Here is a 24,485-nt window from a genome sequence, read left to right on the forward strand (position 1 = left end):
TACCTGGCATTGTCCCGTTCACGTAACCATTGACCGTGTACATTAAAGACGATGACTGGCTCCAGCTCTTGCTTTCGTCAAACACAGCAAACATCAGCACATGTTGTTTGTCAAACATCTTCTGAATCCCATCCTCAGTCAGGGTGCCTGTGAAAGAAAAGACACGCTTTTTAAGCATCCTAGGCACAAGACTCTTGTGAGGTATTCCTACATAGGAAAAAAATCTAAGGCAAGCAATCATAATAGCTTCAAGAAATTCTTATTTTAAAAAATAGCATCTTTAGCAAGTAATAATGCCTAGAAGCTTATTAAAATTCTGGTGTCCACCTTAAGTATTTTCTTGGATACCTCAGAGCCTTGAGGAATGGGGACTTAATGGCAAATTTGATCTGGCACAGAGAAAAAACATTTGGGACTGTCCAGGCTTCAGGAAAAGCGTTTATTTCCTCCAGTATCAACAGGCCCATAAATAGGTATGTTAGCTCAGTTGGCCAAGGACGTTTCAAGTTTAATATAGCCATCTTGCCTGGACGTGTAGTGAGACAGCAGGTCAAGATTCTCATGTGAGGAGGAAACGCAGCTGAGAGTCAAATAAAAGAAGAGGTTTTTATAAGTTTGAAATATCTTTTGTCAGAGCCATCACGGTGTCTTTGATAGGCCAGGCAGTGAAAACATGTGTTTGTGCAGTGAACAAATGAATTAGGAAGGTATGTATATGCGGTATGCCTGTATGTATAGACAGACGCTGAATCAATCACATTATTTCCCACAGTACAGTTCGCTGTGGTAGTTTGTTGTTTTAATGGAAGATGGGCTGAATCCTTTGGGGGTGTAAAATGAAAATTCACGCTTGCTCCTAAGCCCAGCCGATGAAATTTTGTTATAAAGTCAACTGAATATGTTTGAAATCTGCCACCCAAAGTGTTCAGCTTGTTTATAAGACAGGAAGCTGGTGTTTTGTGTGTTTGTAAACCAAATTATCAACCTAAACCTCAGGTACGTTAGTCTAAGTTCTTTCCAAGTACTCTCAGCAACATATAGGCTGCTGTACACTTTCAAAGAGACTTGGCCTTGAGGTAAGTGTTAGGGTCACACAGGCAGGGCATTGGAACATGCTCTCAGACAGAGGTTTACTTGGGAGAGTCTCCCAGCACTGAGATGAAGGAAGGATTAGGGGAAACACGAAGATTCCAAACCCTCAGATACCAATGTCAGGCAAAGAGCTGGCGTCCCACCCCCTTCTCCCTCTGCCTGATTTACAAAAAGGTACCAAGATTCTCTCGAGCCTCATTCCATGAGAGCACTTCTTACCCTTTCAACATCTTAATCGTTGTTGATTTTTCCTTACCTTTCTTACAAATAAGCAGAGGTCCAATCAGCCCAGAGTTGAAGTCCTGTACCAAATTTTCATAGGAATAATAGATGTGTGTGAGGCACGGAGGGTCATTGTGCGTGGGCCCGCTGTCCTCACTGATATTCCACACATAGGTATATTCCTGGCCTGGAGCTATAGCATCATCCAGCTTTTCCACAGGGAATGTGTGGTCAGAGTAAGACGCACCTGGAGAAGAAAAGCGTGAAAACATCTGGACAGTTTCTGAGGACTACTTTTTCATCTTCTTCAAATATGGGGGAATGTCCGAGCTCTACAGAGATGTATATACCTTTCCACAGTGGACCTTCATTAGTTGGAAAGATTCACATATACCCACTTCTGTGTTTACGCAGTTGTAAGGATTTTGTATCCATAGTGATCTGAGGTGAATAAAAAATGCTACCGAGTATATTTTTGTTAAAGTTTAAGAAGTTAATTTTACAGGGTATCTAAATGATTATTACTTAAATAAAAAATCAGAGAGCTGAATCACCTTTGATTGGTAAATCATCTCAGAATATAAGAATGGGTTCTATTTCTTTTAAAAAAAATTTTTTTTAATGTTTTATTTATTTTTGAGACAGAGAGAAACAGAGCATGAGCAGGAGAGGGGCAGAGAGAGAGAGGGAGACACAGAATCGGAAGCAGGCTCCAGGCTCTGAGCTGTCAGCACAGAGCCCGACGCGGGGCTTGAACTCATGGACCGTGAGATCATGACCTGAGCCGAAGTTGGACGCTTAACCGACTGAGCCACCCGGGTGCCCCAAGAGAATGAGTTCTATTTCTGTTTTCTCTGTGGTGCTTGATAAGACATCTTCCATTTAACTTCCTATTAGCATGGGATGGGAGTATACCCAGAACTGTTTCCATATTGTTTTGTGTTTCTTCTGTATTTCGTATCTTCTTCCCAACCTCTGCCACCCTCAGCCCTGTCTGATCGCTGTATCACGCTTCCACCAACTGATCAGTCTCACTTTCCCCAGAGCCTCCGAGTCCAGCTCCTCTGTGCAGTCTAGCTGCCCTTGCAAGTATGAAATGTGTCTACCTTCTGAAGTTCAGATGTCTTACTCCTGTCTTTTGTGTACCTGAAAACCGACCGCTAACATACGTACTTGGCTTATGTACGTACTTGGCTTTCCGGACTGGTGGGGGATGTAGAAATGGGTCTTCCTTATTGAAGAGAGGGAGCTAGGATTCTGAAGATGAAAACAGGGGCAAAGGCTTGGGCGGGGCGTTCAACAACAAAAGGAAAGTGTGGCCAGAGATGAAGCAAAGGAGGTCAGGAAGGGGAGAGGTCAGTGTTGTAGACAGCCAAGTGCCTGAGGTGTGCCGCGTTTAATTAGGTGAAAGTTTCACTATCACTATCTGGTGCCAGAATTTCTCTTGTTCAGTGCAGCAGCTTGACAAATTTGAGGCGGAAGGGAGATCATCAGAGTGTAGACATTGGCAGACAATTAGGATCAGGAAAAAGGACTAAAATATTTTATGTGATGGGGTAAAGGGCCAGTGCAAGCTATTCTTACGGAAGTGACTGTGCTTTTTGAAAACAAAGGATTGATTTCTTCCCTTCCATTCTCTTTCCTTGTTCCTTTTCGTCTCTTTATTCCTCCTTCTCTCCCTTCCTTCCTCTCTCTTTTTCTGCCTTTTATCATCTTTATTGAAGTATAAATTGCGTACAATCAAATCCACCAATTTTAAGTAGAACATTTGCTGAATTTTGACAAATGTATATAGTTGTAGAGCTACCTCCACAATCAAGGTACAGAATAGTTCTATCTCAAGGAGGTTCCTTGTGCCATTTCCAGTCAGCACCTTCCCTTACCCTCTGGGCCCAGCAGCTACTGCTCTGCTTTCTGTCATTGTAATTTTCTTTCCCATAAGGACATACAAATGGAAAAACACATTATACACCCCCTTGTGTTTGTTAGTGTTAGTATGCTAGATCTTTTTCCATCTGTTACTTTGTCCTGTCGTTGTCTTTAAAGTGGATTTCTCAAATTCAGCACACAGTAGGGTGTTTCTTTTTACCCAGTCTTACACAATTTGTCTCTTAGTTGCAGTGTTCTGCCCATTTGCTTATAATGTAATTATTGATATGGTTGAGTGGAAGTCCATGATCTTGCTCTTGTTTTCTATTTATCCATCATGTCTTTATTCCTTATCTTTCTTGCTTTCTTTTGGCTTGAGTATTTTCTTATAGTTTCTTTTTATCTCCACTTATTTTATTAACTTCGCTTTGTTTTCTTAGTGGTGCCCTTCAGTTTACAAGATACAACTTTAACACCTCAGCCTACCATCAGATAATATGGTATCGTTTCACTTATAAGAAATTTGCAATAGAGGGAGGGGCCAAGATGGCGGAACAGCATGGAAGTTTTTGTTCGTCTCCCATCCATGAAATACAGCCAGATCAACAGTAAACCAACCTGCACACCTAGAAAACGGATTTGAGGATTAGCACAACAATCTGCACAACCTGAACCACACAACTCAGCAGGTACATGGCACGGAGAGGTGAACTGGGGGAGAGAGAAGCAGCAGAGGGTAAGGCTGTTTTTGCTTGTGGAGAGAGGATGGAGACGGGGGGAGAGTACGGGAAGGCACCCCTTCCACCCCCCCCAGAAAGCAGCTGGAGAGAAAAGGAAGAGTATGCAAGGGACTGAACAAACAAAAGGGAGAAAGGAGAGGGTTTAAATTCCATTAAGACTCTACAAACAGGAGGAGCACAAAGTCTGAAACTCTGTAGCTCGATACCTGGTGGTGCTCTGGTGGGAAGGGCAAATCCCCGGGAGCAGAGAGTGAGGTCCAAGGGGTCCTCAGGCCACATGGGAGAGAGGCGGTTCCCCTGCAGGAAGGATACCTGGTAGAGGCTATGTGGCCAACCCACAGGCAAAGGTCCCAGTGGACCCCAGAGAACAACCACATTTGCTGGTGCTAGAACAAGGTTGTTAAAGGTGAAGCCTGGTGCCAGATGTGTGTTGTGATTTTCCATAATCCTTGAAACGCTGCTGCTACACAATCACGTGAACTTTTTCTGGGGCGGGCTGGCACCCGGCTGGAGTATCTGGGCATCGGCAGCAACACAGTCCCATGAACGTTCCTGGAGGCAGGCAGCCACCAGGCCATTGCTCAATGAAACCCTCCCCCAGAAGGTCTGGGCAGGTCAAGATCACAGTCCCACAGAAGTGAGGGGTTGGGAAACACTGCCACATCTGAGATAAAACTCAGGAGGGAGGTGCCGCCTGGCAGGCTGATGGCTTGGTCATGAACAGTGTAAAAGCTGGGAGTGGACGGAAGCCCGAGACAAAGGAGGGGTGCTTGATTGCCGGCAAGGGAGAGCACAGAGTTCTGATACTAGAGACTAGGTAGCTGGGTGATGCCATTTTCACCTCTCCCACACATGCGCATACCTGCCTACATGAGCCACAACAATCCACCCCAGAAAGCTAAGCAGTGTCATCTAGTGGAGAACAGAGTCATTACACTAAGCCCCACCCAACTGGGCCAACCGTGCTCTTGAGGACCTCTCTGCCTGCCTAGTTTGCAGACTATAAAGTACTTCATAGTTTGACTTCCAGGGGAAACCGATGTAATTTCAATCATACTTCAGTCTGTTCGCTGATCCATCTATTCAATTTTTTTTTCTTATTCTTGAATAAAGAGAAGATATTTATTTTTATTTTCCATATTTATTAAAAAGATTTGTCTTTAATTTTTCTACTATATTTTTTACCTTTTTGTAAATTTTTTAAATTCTATTTTATTTCTATAATTTCATTTTATTCTATTTCACTGTATTCATTTTTTTCAAAATTTCAAACGTTTTCTTCTTTTTTTCCTTTTTTTTTCTTCACCTTTTTTCTCTAATCTACCAAGCTCCTTTCAACAACCAGACCAAAATACACCTAGGATCTAGCATTCTTCATTTGATTTTTTTTGTGTTGTTTTTAATTAAATTTGTTTTACTTTATTAATTCCTTTTCTTCCTTCAAAATGATGAAACAAAGGAATTCACACCAAAAGAAAGAACAGGAAGAAATGACAGCCAGGGACTTAATCAACACAGATACAAACAAGATGTCTGAATCAGAATTTAGAATCATGATAATAAGAATACTAGCTGGGGTTGAAAATAAATTAGAATCCCTTTCTGCAGAGATAAAAGAAGTAAAAGCAAGTCAGGATGAAATAAAAAATACTATAACTGAGCTGCAATCTCGAACAGAGGCTACAGTGGCAAAAATGGTTGAAGCAGAGCAGTGAATCAGCGATACAGAGGACAAACTTATGGAGAACAATGAAGCAGAAAAAAAGAGGGAGACTAAGGCAAAAGAGCACAATTTAAGAATTAGAGAAATCAGTGACTCATTAAAAAGGAACAACATCAGAATCATAGGGGTCCCAGAAGATGAAGAGAGACAAAAAGGGGTAGAAGTTTTATGTGAGCAAATCATAGTGGAAAACTCTCCTAACTGGGGAAAGACACAGACATCAAAATCTAAGAAGCAAAGAGGACTCCCATTAGATTCAACAAAAACCGACCATCAACAAGGCACATCATAGTCAAATTCACAAAATACTTAAGCAAAGAAAGAATCATGAAAGCAGTAAGGGACTAAAAGTCCTTAACCTATAAGGGAACACAGATGAGGTTTGCAGCAGATCAATCCACAGAAACCTGGCAGGCCAGAAAGGAATAGCAGGATATATTCAATGTGCTGAATCAGAAAAATATGCAGCCAATAATTCATTATCCAGCAAGGCTGTCATTCAAGTGAGAAGGAGAGATAAAAAGTTTCCCAGACAAACAAAAATTTAAAAAGTTCATGACCACTAAACCAGCCCTGCAAGAAATTTTGAGGGGAAATCTCTGAAGGGAGAAAAGACAAAAAAAAAAAACAATAACAAAAACAAAAAACAAAAGCAGCAAAGACTAGAAAGGACCAGAGAATATCACCAGAACTCCAACTCTGTAGGCAACATAATGACAATACATTCATATCTCACTCTAAACGTCAAAGGACTAAATGCTCCAATAAAAAGACATAGGGTAACATAATGGATAAGAAAACAAGAACCATCTATATGCTGTTACAAGAGACCCACTTTAGACCTCAAGACACCTTCAGATTGAAAGTAAGGGGATGGAGAACCATCTATCATGCTAATGGTCACCAAAAGAAAGCCAGAGTAGTTATACTTATTTCAGACAATCCAGACGTTAAAATACTGTATCAAGAGATGAAGAAGGGCATTATATCATAATCAAGAGGTCTATCCACCAACAAGACCTAACAATTGTAAACGTTTATGCTCCAAATGTGAAAGCACCCAAATATATAAATCAATTAATCACAAACTCATTGATAATAATACCATAACAGCAGGGGACTTCAACACCCCACTCACAGCAATGGACAGATCATCTAATCAGAAAATCAACAAGGAAACAATGGCTTTGAATGACACACTGGACCGGATGGACTTAACAGATACATTCAGAACATTTCATCCTAAAGCAGTGGAATACACATTCTTCTCCAGTGCACCTACAACGTTCTCCAGAATAGATCACATACTGGGATGCAGATCAGCCCTCAACAAGTACAAAAAGATCGAGATCATACCCTGCATATTTTCAGAGCACAACACTATGAAACTTGAAATCAGCCACAAGAAAAAATGTGGAAAGATAACAAATACTTGGAGACCAAAGACCATCCTACTAAAGAATAAATGGGCTCACCAAGAAGTTAAAGAGGAAATTAAAAAGTACAAGGAAGCCAATGAAAATGATAACACCACAGCCCGAAACCTCTGGGACACAGTAAAGGTGGTCATAAGAGGAAGTATATAGCAATCCAGGCCTTCCTAAAGAAGGAAGAAAGGTCTCAGATACACAATGTAACCTTACACCTTAAAGGGCTGGAAAAAGAACAGCAAATAAAACCCAAAACCAGCAGAAGACAGGAAATAATAAAGAAGAGAGCAGAAATCAATGCTATTGAAAGAAAGAAACAAACAAAAAAAACCCCAGTAGAACAGATCGATGAAAGAACCAGTAGCTGGTTCTTTGAAAAAATTAACAACATTGATAAACCACTAGCCAGTTTGATAAAAAAAAAAAAAAAAAAAAGGAAAAGACCCAAATAAGTAAAATCAAGAACGAAAGAGGAGAGATCACAACCAACACTGCAGAAATAAAAACAATAATAACAGAATATTATGAGCAATTATACGCCAATAAAATGGGTATTCTGGAAGAAATGAACAAATTCCTAGAAACATATATGCTACCAAAACTGAAATGGGAAGAAATACAAAATTTGAACAGACCCATAACCAGTAAAGAAATCGAATTAGTAATCCAAAGTCTCCCAAAAAACATCTGGCCAGTGCCGGATGGCTTTCCAGGGGAATTCTACCAAACATTTAAAGAAGAGGTAACACCTATTCTCTTGAAGCTGTTCCAAGAAATAGAAATGGAAGGAAAACTTCTAAACTCCTTCTATGAAGCCAGCATTACCTTGATTCCAAAACCAGACAAAGACCCCACTAAAAAGGAGAACTATAGACTAATTTCCCTGATGAACATAGATGCAATTATCCTCAACAAGATATTAGCCAACCGGATCCAAAAATACATTAAAAAAATTGTTCACCACGACCAAGTGGGATTATACCTGGGACGCAGGACTGGTTCAATATCCGCAAAACGATCAATGTGATACATCACATCAATAAAAGAAAGGACAAGAACTACATGATCCTCTCAATAGATGCAGAGAAAGCATTTGACAAAATACAGCATCCTTCCTTGATAAAAACCCTCAAGAAAGTAGGGATAGAAGGATCATAAAAGCCATATATGAAAGACCCAACGCTATAATCATCCTCAATGGGGAAAACCTGAGAGCTTTCCCCCTAAGGTCAGGAACAAGACAGGGATGTCCACTCTCACCACTGTTATTCAACACAGTATTGGAAGTCATAGCCTCACCAATCAGACAACACAGAGGAATAAAAGGCATCCAAGTTATCCAGGAGGAGGTCAAACTTTCACTCTTCACAGATGACACGATACTCTATGTGGAAAACCCAAAAGATTCCACCAAAAAACTGCTAGAACTGATCCATGAATTCAACAAAGTCGCAGGATAGAAAATCACTGCACAGAAATCAGTTGCATTCCTATACACCAATAATGAAGTAACAGAAAGAGAAATCAAGGAATCGATTCCATTTACAATTGCAACACAAACCATAAAATACCTAGGAATAAATCTAAGCAAAGAGATGAAAAATCTATATGCTGAAAACTATATAAAGCTTATCAAAGAAATGGAAGAAGACACAAAAACATGGGAAAATATTCCATGCTCCTGGATAGGAAGAACAAATATTGTTAAAATGTCAATACTACCCAAAGCAATCTACATATTCAATGCAATACCTCTCAAAAGAACACCAGCATTCTTCACAGAGCTAGAACAAATAATCCAAAAATTTGTATGGAACCAGAAAATACCCCGAATACCCAAAGCAATGTTGAAAAAGAAAACCATACACTGGAGGCATCCCAATCCCAGACTTACAGCTGTATTACAAAGCTGTAATCATCAAGACAGTATGGTACTGGCACAAGAACAGACACTCAGATCAATGGAATAGGATAGAGAACACAGAAATGGACCCACAAATGTATGACCAACTAATCTTGGGCAAAGCAAGAAAGAATATCCAGTGCAATAAAGACAGTCTCTTCAGCAAGTGGTGCTGGGAAAACTTGACAGCAACACGCAGAAAAATTATCCTGGACCACTTTCTTATACCACACACAAAAATAAACTCAAAATGGATGAAAGACCTAAACATAAGACAGGAAGCCATCAAATCCTCGAGTAGAAAGCAGGCAAAAACCCCTTTGACTTTGGCCACAGCAACTTCCTACTCAATACATCTCTGGAGGCAAGGGAAACAAAAACAAAAATGAACTAATGAGACGTCATCAAAATAAAAAGCTTCTGCACAGCAAAGGAAACAATCAGCAAGACTAAAAGGCAACCGACAGAATGGGAGAAGATATTTGCAAATGACATATCAGATAAATGGTTAGTATCCAAAAGCTATAAAGAACTCAACACCCAAAAAACAAATAATCCAGTGAAGAAATGGGCAAAAGACATGAATATACACTTCTCCAAAGAAGACATCCAGATGGCCAACCGACACATGAAAAAATGTTCAACATCACCCATCATCAGGGAAATACAAATCAAAACCACCATGAGATACCCCCTTACACCTGTCAGAATGGCTAATATTAACAACTCAGGCAACAACAGATGTTGCCAAGGATGTGGAGAAAGAGGAACCCTTTTGCACTGTTGGTGGGAATGCAAACTGGTGCAGCCACTCTGGAAAACAGTATGGAGGTTCCTCAAAAAATTAAAAATAGAACCACCCTACAAGCCATCAATTGCACTACTAGGTATTTATCCAAGGGATACAGGTGTGCTGTTTTCAAGGGGCACATGCACCCCAATGTGTAGAGCAGCACTATCAACAATAGCCAAAGTATGGAAAGCGCCCAAATGTCCATCGATGGATGAATGGATAAAGAAGATGTGGCATGTATGTATGTGTATATGTGTGTGTGTGTGTGTGTGTATGTGTATATATATATATATATATATATATATATATATATATATAACGGAGTATTACTTGGCAATCAAAAAGAACAAAATCTTGCCATTTGCAACTACATGGATGGAACTAGAGGGTATTATGCTAAGCGAAATTAGTCAGAGAAAGACACATATCATATGACTTCACTCATATGAGGACTTTAAGATACAAAACAGATGAACACAAGGGAAGGGAAACAAAAATAATATAAAAACAAGGAGGGGCACAAAACATAATAGATTTTTAAATATGGAAAACAAATAGGGTTACTGGAGGGGTTGTAGGAGGGGGTTGGGCTAAATGGGTAAGGGGCATTAAGGAGGAATCTACTCCTGAAATCATTGTTGCACTATATGCTAACTAACTTGGATGTAAATTAAAAAATAAATGAATTAAAAAATATAAATAAAATTAATGCTTTTGTTAAAATAAAAGTAATTTGCAATAGTATATTTTCATTTCCTCCCTCCCAGCCTCTGTGCTATTTTGTATTGTACATAAATTTTACTTCTGCATTTATAATATACCCCACAATAAATTGTTATTATTTTTGCTTTAAAGTTTAGGTAATTGATGATCTTTTCAAGAGATTCAAAATGAGGAAGAATTTTCTCTATATTTGCCCATTTCTGGAGCTTTTTATTGCTTCTTGTGGATCCAAATATCCTTTTAACATGATTTTTTTCTGATTAAAAGACTTTCTTTACCATGTTTTTCTGGTCTGCTAGTGAGAAATTATTTCTTCTTTCCATGCGTAAGACAGTCTTTATTTTGTTTGTTTTAAAAGAGTATTTTTGCTTGGTATGGAATACTAAGTGGACAAATGGCCCTCTCCTACCCCACACCAGTACTTTAAAGATATCTCTAATTGTCTTCTGGCTTGCATTGTTTCTAATGATGTCTACTGTCATTCTTATTTTTGTTTCTGGGGTTTTGTTTTTTTCAGTGCTTGTAACATTTTCTCTCATTCTTTTTCAAAGCTAGTCAAATTTATTAGTGGGGGGTTGTATACCAACTTCAGTGACACTAATGTTAATAAGCTTGATAACCCACTACCATTGGACCAACCAACATTTTCTGTTTATCACAGGTCTTTAGCAACTTGATTGTGATGTGCTTTGGAGTGGTTTTCTTCATGCTTCTTCTTGGTTTTGTCAGGCCTTTGTAAGCTTATAGGTTCATCACATTTGGGAATCTTTTATCCACTATTTCTTTAAATATTTCTTCTGTTTCTCCCCATTCTAGGATTCCAATTACATATATGTGATGTCTCTTGATATTGTCCCATAGCTTAGTGATACTCTGTTCATTTTGTTCAGTCTTTTCTGTCTTCATGATTCATTTGGATAGTTTTTATTGCTATATATAATATTTTCTAATATTTTCTTCTACAGTGCTGTTAATCTGTGTACTTCCCATTTCGGCTCTTGTATTCGTCTGTAAAGTTTCCACTTACGTGTTTTCATACCTTCTGTCACTCTTCTCATCATGCTCTGGAGCATATGGAGAATATTTATGATAGCCTGTCTTAATGTCTTTGCCTGCAAGTTCTATTATTTCTTTTCTCTCTGGATCTGTTTCTTTTGATTAAGTATTTTTTGGTTATGGGTCGTATTTTTCCTGCTTCTTTTAATGCTCGTTAGTTTTTATTAACCTTGTGAGTTTCACATGTTGGTTGCTGGATTTTATTGCATTCCTGTAACTAATATTGAGTTTTATGCTTGTCACCTCCAGAGCAGTCTGCAGCCTAGACTAATGTTACCCAACTCCTGTGCCTTCTGATGATTCTACTCTCCCCAGTGCCCATTAATTAGGCGGTCTTTCCACTTTTGATGATGGGGACATAAACTATGTTTATGTGTGTGGTCCAGGGAGTGTTCTGGCTGTTTCTGTCTGGTGGTATTTTCCTTACCTTCAATACTTTCCTCACATGCACGTGCAGATCAGTATTTAGTTGAAGACTTGACAGGATCGTTGTGTAGATTCTCAAGAACTCTTTCTTTGTGTCTATACCACCCTCTTCAGGATTCTGCCCTATAAATCACAAGTTCCAGCCACTTTGGCCTACCAAAAGTCTCCGTTTCCTTAACTCCAAGAGACTGTTGAGCTCACCATGAGACCGTTCATCTTCTCTGTGCTATGCTCTGGAAACTCACTCAAGGCAGGGAGCTTGAATACTCGTAGGGCCCACTTCATTTGTTATTCTTCTCTCATGGAGGATTCTCTTGTGTTGTCTGTTGTTCGATGTCTGAAAACTGCTGTTTCATACATTTTGTCTGCCTGTCTAGTTGGTAAACAAAAGGGTAAATCTGATAGCTCTTTTCCAAAAGCCCAAGTTTGAGATGTTAAATTTCTACATAGAATATTTTACATTGCAGCCATGTCGGCTACCCTTGTTTAACTGCCCATCATCAGGAAAATCTATTCTACTCACAAACACTCATGTGAGCTTGCAAGGCATCGGCATATTTTGGGGCTCCCCAGATGGGAGTGGGAAATAGGCACATGCATCCATCATCAGTGAGGCATTCAGGCACAGCAGCAACATGCATTACTGTACAACATAAGGTTCTGAGCATAGAAGCCATAATATAGAAGAGTTGAGTCGGCGTATCTAGATTTACTTACGTATCTCCATAGGGCAGAGCATCATCTTTATATGCATGGGAGAGAAAAGAACCAAACTTGAGATAATATTATAGTCATGATATCAGTCTTACAGATGGGAAACAAAGATGGATTTTAACGCTCTCAGAAGCTGACAGTTTAATGCTGGGGATTCAGCTGGTGGCACACAGTAAAGAAAACCAGTCACAGCTGGACCTCAAAGTCTTCACTAAAGACAGGAAACTGAATCAAGTTACTGTTCACGCAACACAAATCCAACTGCGTTCACTCATTCTGGAAACCTTTTAAGTGTTGTCTTACTCACAGGGAAAAGTCCAAGTGTGTTACTATGGCGGCTGAAGTCATTCGTGAGTTTTCCCAGTCTACCTATCCAGGGTAATCTCCTCCATACCTCTAAGCTGTGTGCATTTTGTACTCCCACAGCAACCTACTGCCTCCAAAATATATCCCAAGTTTGCACTCTTCTCTGTATCTTTACTGCCATCACCCCAGGCTAAAGCTATCGACTCCAGAATTAGCCTATTAACTGGGATTCTGGCATAAGAGTACCCTCCCAATCCATTTCCCAACCTGTATCCAGAATGATCCCTCAAAACTCCAGATCTTACTTTGCCATGTTCTTGCTTGAAATCCTGATAATAGCTTCTACTTTCACAAAATTCTTAACATGGACCGCAAGTCTCTGTATGACCTACCCCTACTTCTCTCTCCATTCTCATCGTGTGTGACTTTTCCCCTTGCTTACTACATATCACTCTCTTGGGCCGCCTTTTAGTTCCCCAAACAAGCCTTTCCATCCTACCTCAGGGTCTTTGCAGATACTACTCCCTCTGCCTCGAGTGTTCTTCTCTTTCTTCCTTTTGACAAATGCGTGCTCATCCTTTAGATGTAAGCTTACTCCTGATCTCTAATTGTGTTACAGATTTTTTCTTTTACTTCACTCATTATAATTTATAATTAAATGTGTGTGGCATTGCATGATTAATTTCATTTTCTCCGACTAGATAACAACTAATTGTATCATGCATATTCGGTCACCGGAATGTAAGCAACTCAAAGGCAGCTGCTGGATTGTATTTGTGTTAGCATGTCTGGTGCCTTTCACAGTGCCTGGCGTGGAGAAGGTGCTCACTGAGTGTTTATGGAACTCAAGATATAAGGTCCTGTGGGCTAGAACCAAAGCTATCGAGTCTTAGCTCACAGGTGTTTTGTTAGGATTGCATGGCATTAAAACAAATTAAATGCCAACATTAACACTATGTAGATATCATATAAGAATCTGGATTGCTCTCTTCTCTTAAACAACAGCAACAACTAAAGCATGGACATTTCACGACACTGAACCAAATTCCTGTATCCAGGAATTTGCCTGACCTGATATCTGGTTACCCCCTTTAGATAGGGCAGTGGCTCTGTGATCCCCAGTCCCTAAAGGACACATTTTTTTTTTCATTGAATTAGCCTCCTGACTTCTATAGGCATCTGAATTGTGACCCTCGTGCTAGTGAAAAGCTTAACGTGGCATTCTGTTGTATCTTTTCTTCTCCTCAAAGATAGTTTGACGCCAATAAGCGATATTTACTCTAGGCTGAACTTTCACTCTGATGATAAAAAGGATCTGAATATTAAAATTATTAGGAGTTGAGAAATGTTAAAAGCTTGAATAATTTCCTGAGAGTAGTACTATTATTTCAGTCTAAATCAAAAAGAAAAAAAAAAGAGTTTATGAGAAGTCTCTGCTAATAAACAGGAAGTATTATCTCTGGAAAGTTACAAAATAGCTTTGGTAGAAAAGAACAAACAGGTCTGATAAGGAGAGTTGCCCTCTCAGATCAAACCTTGTCTATTGACTGGAACTGGCATGGCAAGTTAGTGACTAGAACTATCGGGAATCAAGCCTGAGGGCCCTTAATCAATGCTTCATGCCTCTTGGCCTCAGAAGAAGCCAATTTATGTTTCTGGACATGATGCTTCCACTGTCCCAGCTGTTAAAACATCACAGGAAATTCCTATAGTAGAAAGTGGCATTCTTTCTATTGCCTTCATAAGCTCTCAAGAGGACAAATGTGATATTCTTTGTAGGGTGAGAGATAACTATTAAAGTTCTTCATCTCTCTCTCTCTCTCTGGATAAATGCATGCTCAACCTTCAGACATCAGCCTAAATGTCAGTTTATTCATTCCCTGATCTCTGATATATATACATATATATATATGTATATGTATATATATATATACATATACATATATATACATACATATATATCATATGAAGTGTATATGATATATAAATGGAATATATATATTTATATTTCTAAAAGTATTCATAAATACATATAATATTCATCATAATTTTTAATTAAGTATTTGTGAGATTATATAATTGATGATAAATTGTGAAAGAAAGTACATGAGTTTTGAGGCCAGAATTGAAATTTCTTGACTGTATCACTTATTGACTGGGTGACTTTGGGAGTTTCTTGACCTGCCTTTGGGCCTCACGTTTCCCATTCATAACAATATAATCCTTTCTCTAGTAATAATATTATCATCTTTGGTGGGTTATGAGAACTGAAAACTGTATGTAAAATGCCTGGCGCCTAACCAATGCTACAGCACTACACTTCATGATGTTGGCTTTTTCGTTCTCAGCCACGTTGCAATGGATACAGCCTCTTTCCTTTGTGTTTTACCTCCGATTAGCTGTATCTTAAGTGTTCACCTTAACACATGTGAGAAAGATTAGAGGTGGTGACGTATCTACTCTAAAGTGGTAAAAACTGGTAATAAGACTGGGCTGTTGATCACAATCACCAGCAAAATTAGTAAATTTCAGAGCATGGGGGAGGCTCTGTGCTAGGTTCCTGGACGCAAATATAAAGAGGTAAGACCCTGAAGTCTACCCACAGCCCAGTAGGGTACATGCTGGTGTCTCGGCTGTGGTGGGTTTCACCTCTAGATTTCTTCTAGGGCCACTTCAGTGGAGAAGCCACAGTGTTCACATTGTGTATCTGTAATTACAATCAAACAATATAAATATCTAAGAATCACCTAAAAGGCTTTAACACATACTAGATATGGCAATGAGACTGATTCTCTAATGATATCAAATTTATTTTTAAATGGTCACGGTTTTGTATCCTGCTTTATTTGAACCAACGATGATTTTTAAGTGTCTAGTGACCAAAGCAAATCATCGAGAACTTCATATTCTTGTGAAAGGAATAGGAATATGAAGTTACATGTAAGATACATTTCAAATAATTGAATGAATGGCTTTAATTAAGTTTGCTATACTACTTAAAAGATGAATTATGAGCATCTTAAAATAAATAGTAAACAAAGTTGTACATGGGCATAGCTTCTCCAATTACACTGAGGACTGAGATAATGAGATAATTGGGGCATGATTTTATTGTGGTTTTTGTTCTTTTCACTTCCAAGTATTTTATTTTACCTTTAGCCTAAAATAAACCAGGCACGGTGTATCTTTGATTTCACAACCTACCTAATATGAGGTACGAAGTATAAACAGCTACTTAAAGGAAACATTTATGAAATGCATTTTTTGATGAATCTGATTTTGACTTTGTCATCAAAATAAAAGCCTAATCTCTTAACAGAAGAGGGGAGAAATGGACAGGAAGGACTATTGTGCTAGAGCACAAAAAGTCCTTCTTCAGCTTCTTGCGAGAATAAATTCTTTACACAAGGGTAGTCCTTTGTTTTATATTTACTTAAGTCTGTTCACTGCCAGCTCAGTTCATAGTCAGCATTGCAATTTGTTTACTCTTGTCACGATGAACCAATTATTTGCCAAAGGCCCTTGGTATTTTTTTTTTTTCAAATGTAAAATGCTGCGTACAAGCTTTGGGAAAGTGAAGGTCCGAGAAGACCTGTTTTGGTCACCCAATAGGGTGCTCATTCTTGAGATCCTCCCTTGTTACTTATTTATTTTTAGAACAGCTCTTTTCCTCTCCATTTAATAAACTTAGCAAATGCTTCAGTGTGCATCTGAAGATTCAGAATCTTCTTTCTTTGAAAATTTTTTTCATGTTTATTTATTTAAGAGAGAGACAGAAACAGAGCACCAGCAGGGGAGGGGCAGAGAGAGAGGGAGACACAGAAACTGAAGCAGGCTCCAGGCTCCGAGCTGTCAGCACAGAGCCCCACGCGGGGCCTGAACCCATGGATGGCAAGATCATGACCTGAGCTGAAGTCAGACACTTAACCAACTGAGCCAGCCAGGTACCCCGTAGAACCTTCTTTAGAAGCTATAATTTAGGTAATGGGTAAATTAGAATGCTGATGTTCTATAAGGAACCTGGTTCCACAGCACAGGATGTGCAAGTCTCTTTTGAAGGGGAGTCCACATTTCTGAGACTTATGAGAATTGTATCAGCCATTACAGTTGTTCGGGTATTTACCATATACCCAAAGAAGGATCTGTATAAGGCCAAAATACTCAGATGAAAAGGGAAAAATATCATTGCCTACATTATGTCAAGTATTGGAATGTTTTGGAAAAACCCTAAGACTAAGTTTTCATATGGAGAATTTGGCAACACTAGATGCAAACCTCTGGTGGAAAATGCCTTCCTTCCTTCCTTCCTTCCTTCCTTCCTTCCTTCCTTCCTTCCTTCCTCTCTTTCTTTTAAAAATGCTGAATCCAAAGCAGACTCCAGGCTCCGAGCTGTCTGCACAGACCCCGACACGGGGCTCGAACTCACGAGCTGTGAGATCATGACCTGAGCCAAAGTCGAACACCCAACCAACTGAGCCACCCAGGTGCCCCTCTTCTTTCTTCCTTTATTCAGAGTTGGCTTACCAACAGATAGCTGAATATTGTAAAAGTAATCTTGTGATCTAATACTCATAACGCAATTCACACATTTAAGTGAGGATATAAAGCAAATAAAAGAATAATATTAAGATTCATTCTGAAACAAACTTTTAAAGTTAATTGACCAGAACAGCTACAAAAATCTTACTGAAGAACAAAATTTGCTCGACGGTGCATCATTACAAACAGTTCAGGGCGTGCAGTCTACAGAGTCTCTGAAATTTTAACCTCAAATCAAAACTCTCAGTGATAGAAACTTTTTAAATGATTTGGTACAGCTAAAGATATTTTATTTCCTGCCTTAAAAATATACTCTTATCAAGGGTGCCTGGGTGGCTTAGTCAGTTAAGAGTTCAACTCTTGGTTTCTGTTCAAGTCATGATCTCACAGTTCATGAGTTTGGGTCCCGCATCGGGCTCTGCACTGACATTGCAGAGCCTGCTTGGGATTCTCTCTCTCTCCCTTGTTCTCTGCCCCTCCCCCACTAGTTCTTTCTCTCTCTCTCTCTCTCTACACACACACACACACACACACACACACACTCCTTTTAAATACATGTGTAAAGGAAATGTTCTTGTGAGCATTTTTACAAATCATGGCTTGTCCGACCTGTCAAATGGGTTACTCATCCTGCCCTATGTATGACTGAGGTCTCTCTCGGGCACACCTGGGGAGGGGGGTACAACCAGAAGCGGTCGGCAATGCCAACGACAACCTGGCGTTTAGGTCGGGTGATGCCAGCTTATGGATGAAAGGCCAGGATGAGACTTTCACACCAAGTAGCCTCTTTCCCGGCCAGAACTCAGATGTCCAACCTAACGAAAGCACAGCCAAACATTTCGAAAAGCAACAGGGCTTCTGGCCAACCAAAACAGATGTTACAAAACCCGTGAGTGACAGCTCGGGATCTTTACCTGTAGGCAACACCATAGGCGACAACGTAGACTTTCGTTTAGAGTCCATTTACTTAGACTGCACGTAATTCTAACATTTGTGGGTGTTTGCAAAGTCTCACGGTGGATTGGAAGGAATGGCTTAGAGATAAGAGTTTTACTTCTCATCCTCTGTTTCAAGAGAGTCTGGGGAAGGACAACATATACCCAAAGTGATTTCAAAAAGTATTTATGGGACTCCTGGGTGGCTCAGTCAGTTAGATATCTGACTTTGGCTCAGGTCATGATCTCATGGTTTGTGAGTACGAGGCCCACGTCGGGCTCTGTGCTGACAGCTCAGAGCCCGGAGCCGGCTTTGGATTCTGTGTCTCCCTCTCTCTCTCTCTGCCCCTCCCCCCCTCAAAAATAAATAAACATTAAAAAAAAATTTTTTAAGGATCTTAGACACGTAAAGAAATAAACCCCAAACCATCTGGAAAATGTAATGATTCAAAAGGACTTCTCTGTGCTCCGGATAACTGAGGTTTTCTGTGCAATTTTAGTTCATTTTGACATCTAAAATCTATGAGTTTTATTTCATTCAAGTGCAGATAAAATGATTAGCACTATTCAAGGCCAAGGCCTTCCTTCATCTAAGCTTCTGGAAACAAACTGTAACACCTGCACTGTGAAAAGCCATGACATAACCACACCAACAATGGCTGACCTTGTGTGTCAAACACGTGCCAAGAACTTTACATATATTATAACTAATCCCCGAAATAATCTTCATTGAGAGGAACTGCTATGCTCACCTCACAGATATAAAACTAAGGGTTAGGGGTAAAGGAAATTGCCCAAATTTAAATATTTTTTAATGTCTATTTATTTTGGGGAGAGAGGGAGAGAGAGAGAGCACAGTGGAGGTGCATAGAGACAGCGAGACAGAGAATCCGAAGCAGGCTCCATGGTGTCAGCACAAAGCCCAGTGTGGGGCTCAAACCCATGAACCATGAGATCATGACCTGAGCCAAAGTTGGACACTCAACCGACTGAGCCAGCCAGGCACCCAGAAATTGCCCACATTTAAAACCAGGTCATCCTGGTTCTAAAGCCAGCATTCTTTCCATGGCTATCTTTTCCTTCTAGCTAATGAGAGTAGGTCTCCACATCCTTGGTGGGGCTCAAGGATTAATTCCCAGAGAAGTAGGATTAGTGTCAAGGTGGTGTCATTCCCTGGTTAGATGAGGCGGCCATAGGGGCAAGGATTGAGTCCTCTGTCAAGCCATCTCTCCAGTACCTACTTCTGCGAGAAAGGAATCTGGATTCTCATGTAGCTGAGTCAGTATGTAGTTAGTTGATTTCCATACTCCCCAAATTATTTCAAACCATAGAGGAAGGCTCTGGGCCAGAGTGAGTGTCGGGCAAGAGGATATTTTATTTTAACACGGAGGGTACACTAAAACGAACAGGCTTGTCTTTTGCCATGCAGGGCACTCAACCTACTTACTAGATTTGCATCTCACTTCCAAAATAAAAATGCCACAGTCCCCACCAATCTGTATTTGCCTTTCTCAGATTTGGGAGACTCGTGGCAGTAATCGGGTGGCCAGTGGAAGGGGTGGGAGCATCTTAAATCGTTGCTCATAAAGGACTGGCTGTGGCGGAGCGTGGGAACAAATAAACAGTAAAGAAACAGGGGCAAGGGGGCAAGGTTTGCTCCCTGTGCAAACAGCCCCGCTGGAGTACAAAGTCCACAAACCTTATCTCCTCCCCTATTTGAAATGGAACCTGGATGTGACATTTTGGGGGTTTTCCCCTCTGACATTACATTGCTGAATTCTTGATGTAGTCATCTGGAAGCCTCATAGGTCGGTTAAATGGTTGTTTGCTACACTGCCGTATGATTTTAAGAACACAAAAGAGACTCCTGTGCATGCTACCTCACTCAGAGTCTTGCCAAATTGGCTCTTTAAGATGCCTGAAATTTCACAGTTAATCCTTCATTGTTTTTCCTTAATCCAAAGATCAAGCACTAATGCAAATAGTCCTGGGAAGGGTAGTTCATTGACCTATTATCAGTCATATATACCTTAGTTGGAATGAGTTTGACGAATCAATTCACGCATGAAATAATAAATGTAAAAGTCACTTTGTAAGCCATAAATTGTCAGATAAATATGGAGTTATTTGAACATATTTTAAAACTTTTTTCACTGAGATATAACATAACTGGAATCCATGTTGATTGAAGACTCAATGTTACCATCATGTCTAATGTTTATCAAGTGTTTACTATATGCTAGACGTTGTTCAAGGCTTTCATGACGCCAAACCGATATGGGGCAGGTATGATTCTTATTCTCATTTTACAGATGAGAAAGATGAGGCAGAGAAATGCTAAGCAACTTTTCAAAAGTCACACAGCTAGTAAGTGTCTGAGCCAGGATTTGTACCAGGCAGTCTACTTCTAGAACCTGCGCTACAACCCACTTTCCACCTCAGTTGCTCTCTTCAAAGGTATGATGGCTGGAACACAGGGGAGGAAGAAGATTTGTGAATCACGAAGGGCCTGAAGTTATTTAAAACTGTTATTATACCAATATCTATTACAACATAGATACAATTTTCTTGTATCGGTGCTTATACCAGTATTGTGGTCTGAACATCAGCATAACGGAAATGACTAGAATGATGTCAACAATAGGTGCTTACTATCGTGTGTCTGATGTAGTCACTTTTATCACCTTTGTCCTCGTGATCTTTGCCCTCGTTGTCTTTATCATCACTGTCGTTTATTGAGGGCTTCCCATGTTCCAGGAACCATGTTCACTACCTAAACGATCTCACTTAATCCTCAAAGCAAACTTACGGCGTTGGTATAACCATTCCCATTTTATAGATGATAAAACTGAGGTTCAGAGATGTTAAGGCCATAGAGTCAAAAGCAACACAGCTGGAATGGGACCCTAAGTCTGCCTTCTAAGCGTATGTTCTTAACCACGTCACTACGTCCAAAATTTGAATCATACTTCTACAAGCACCACCACAAAATACCACGTATTAAGTGTGCTTTCTGTGTTAGCTTGGCCCTCTGTCAGGCTAGTCCTATCTCATGATTTCAAACGATAGTTCATGGGTTAAATCCAGCCAGCTGCCTGTTTCTGTATTAAAGTTTTACTGGGACCCAGACATACTCCTTCGCTTACACGTTGTCTGTGACTGCTTTTGCGCAAAAAGGTATTGTTGAGTAGTTACAAGAGAGATCCGAAAGCCAACGGTATTTGCCATCTGGCTCATCGCAGAAAAGTCTGTGGACCTCCCTGCCTTAAACCATTTTGCAGGGTGCATGTATTACTATTCTCACTTTACAGATGAACATACTGGAATTCAGGAAGATTAGGTAGCTTGTCCAACCAACTATAAGAGCAAGAACCTAGTGAGAACCTGAGGTCCAGATGACCCCAGAACTTGTTCATTTTCCTCTTTGAAACTTACAAAGGCAACAACTTTCGTAATTACCAGTTGAAGGAAAGATTTCTCTAACATGTGGTTACCAGTCTGCTTTTCAATGTTTGACACGGCTGTTGGAGTTGTACATTTTCCGCTGACAGGGGGATATTAAATTCCTCTTACCTTCTGAGAATTTACTGTATTTAATTCCTTGAGGGTGGATGCTCAAGGGCTTGTCTGCCTTATTCTTGAAGTGAACTTTCATGATATCTCCAACTTCCGCATACAAAGTTGGCCCAAGAAGTCCTATGGAAACAAGGATTTATAATGGGTCTGTGTTCAGGACTACCAAAGCCAGAGCTGCTAAGCATGAACCCCATGAGTAATGGCGGTCGTTCCTCCTGGTCCTGAGGCTGACCAGCTCATTGCCTCTACATGGCAGGCAGGTAAGGACAGGAAGGCAGAAATGCTTGGCTTGTGCCCAAAACAAGTCAAGAGAGAGGGGGAATAGTTCTGACCATGTCCGCCCCCCATTCAGACCCACCGTCATTTCTTGGAGATCACTGTCTTTGTCTTTGGTCAAGAAAAGAAAGATGGTCATTTTCAATTACACAAGGTGGTTTGAGGGAAGGTGACTGGCTCCATGAGATCTCCCTGAGGTGGGAGACCTCAGAGACCTCAGTGAAGTGAGGGAGCAAATCATGCAGTACTCTGGCCCTGAGGCAAGTTCAGAGTCCCTGAGGCAAGAGTGAGCTTGCTGGATCCAAAGAACTGTAAGAGAAATGGTGAGGGCAGAGTGAGAACAGATGAGGGAGGGGTGGGTCATGTGAGGCTTAGGGGGCATGGTAAGGACTCTGGATTTTCTCCTAAGTGAAATGGGAAATCACTGGGGTTTTGTGAAGAACATGTGCTCCTGACTGAATCTGATGTCCTTTAAATCTTGAGAACTTGTCACCAGAAGTCCTATTTCAGACAAGTGACAAGCGTTGACTGCTCTCATTGCCAAGCCATCTGTAAACTCTGTGGGGCTGGCTTCTCTCCACTAGGAATCACAGGAGAGCAATATAATATCGAGATAATATAATGATCATCACCACTGCCCATGAATGCCAGCTGAAGTCTGTGACCACAGAGAAAATCTTCAAGGAGATACTAACATACCCATTTTACAGATGAGGACACTGAGCCTCAGAGAGTTTCAACATCTTGCCCAATAGTATGTAGCTAATTAGAGGCAGCTAACCTATCAGACTCTACATACTGAGCCTTTAACCACCTTTTAATAGTCCACCCCCATGCTATATGTATTCATTCACTCAAAACATATTCATTGAGTGCCCACACTGTCCTAGCTGTCAGCATTGTAATGGTGAGTAAAATAGGCGCCTTCACAGAGCTTACAAAAAAGGTAGGAAAGCCAGATTTTAACAAATAATCCCACCAACATTTGATGACAAACTATGGTAAGTATTATGAAAGCCAAGTACAGAACACCCTGAAGAGCATTTTACAGAGGGATTTCGTCCAATCTCGGATGCATGGAGGGGATCAGGGTTGGGAAATACTTCCTTGAGGAGGCGATGTTTTAACTGAAGTCAAAGTGGGATTAGCACATGCAAAGGGTCGGCGGCACCAGAAAACTTGGCCTCTTTGGAGAACTGACAGATGGCCATGGCGAAGGTGAAGCTTAACAGGCAAGAGAAAGGAGCAGAAAGTGAGGCTGAAGGCATAGTCAGAGGCCCTGTCAGGTAGGGCCTTCTGGGCCATTTAGAGTTTTCCTCTAAGAGTATCTGAAAGCCATTAGAGAGTTTTTAGCAGAAGTGAGACATGGACCAGATTTGGGGTTTTAAATCTCTGGCTGCGTTGGTGGAGGATGAGCCGAGGAGAATCCAGAGTGGATGTTGAGAGAGCAGATAGAAGGCTCCAGGGGGGTGATGTTGGTGAGTTACCATAAAGTTACAGTAGTGGAGGTGATAAGAACATGCTAGAGAGCTCTTAGGAGACCAGACTGCCAGGCCTCAATGGATGGGAAATGGGTGGATGGTGAGGGGTCCAAGTTGCTGTGGATGGTCGGTGACACTCTGGCTGGGCAGCTGGGTGCAGGAAGGTGTCATTCTCTGAAAGGGAGGCCACTGTGGGAAGGTTTTGTTTGGTGGGCGTGGTAGGCAGAATGAAGGCCCTCCCTGAGGTGTCCCCATCTTAACTACTGGGACCTGAGAATACGCTACCTTATATGGCCGAAGGGGTTCTGCCCCTTGGGAATGATGAAGATAAGGATGTCGAAATGATAATGGATGTCGAAAGGATATTTCAATGGATGTTGAAAGATAGGATGCCTACCTATTGGCAAAGAGAAAATGGGACTTCTGAGACAGAGGCCCTACCTTTCTCTGCTCCTATCTTTTTACCCACAGTTTTCTTTTTTTTTAAGTTCATTTATTTTTGAGAGAGAGACAGAGAGACAGAGAACGAGCAGAGGAGGGGCAGGATGTGAAGCGGGCTCTGCTCTGACAGCAGGGAGCCCAATGCGGGGCTCGGACCCATGAACCACGCGATCGTGACTGGAGCCAAACTTGGGAGCTTAACGGACTGAGCCACCCAGCTGCCCCAGGACCCAGTTTTCT

At 40.7% G+C, this 24,485-nt stretch overlaps 1 protein-coding gene across 1 annotated transcript in view; it reads right to left on the reverse strand.

Moving 5' to 3' along the window:
• F5 (coagulation factor V) overlaps positions 1 to 24,485 on the reverse strand; it is a 74,763-nt gene that overhangs the window by 42,400 nt on the left and 7,878 nt on the right. The window contains exons 3-5 of the mRNA XM_042975831.1: positions 22,045 to 22,167; positions 1,349 to 1,561; positions 4 to 147 (exon numbers count right to left, since the gene is read on the reverse strand). Coding sequence (XP_042831765.1) covers positions 4 to 147; positions 1,349 to 1,561; positions 22,045 to 22,167 — 480 coding nt within the window. The remainder of the gene's footprint in view (positions 1 to 3; positions 148 to 1,348; positions 1,562 to 22,044; positions 22,168 to 24,485) is intronic.

Source organism: Panthera tigris, chromosome F3 (assembly GCF_018350195.1).
Source record: "Panthera tigris isolate Pti1 chromosome F3, P.tigris_Pti1_mat1.1, whole genome shotgun sequence".
Lineage (NCBI taxonomy): Eukaryota > Metazoa > Chordata > Mammalia > Carnivora > Felidae > Panthera > Panthera tigris.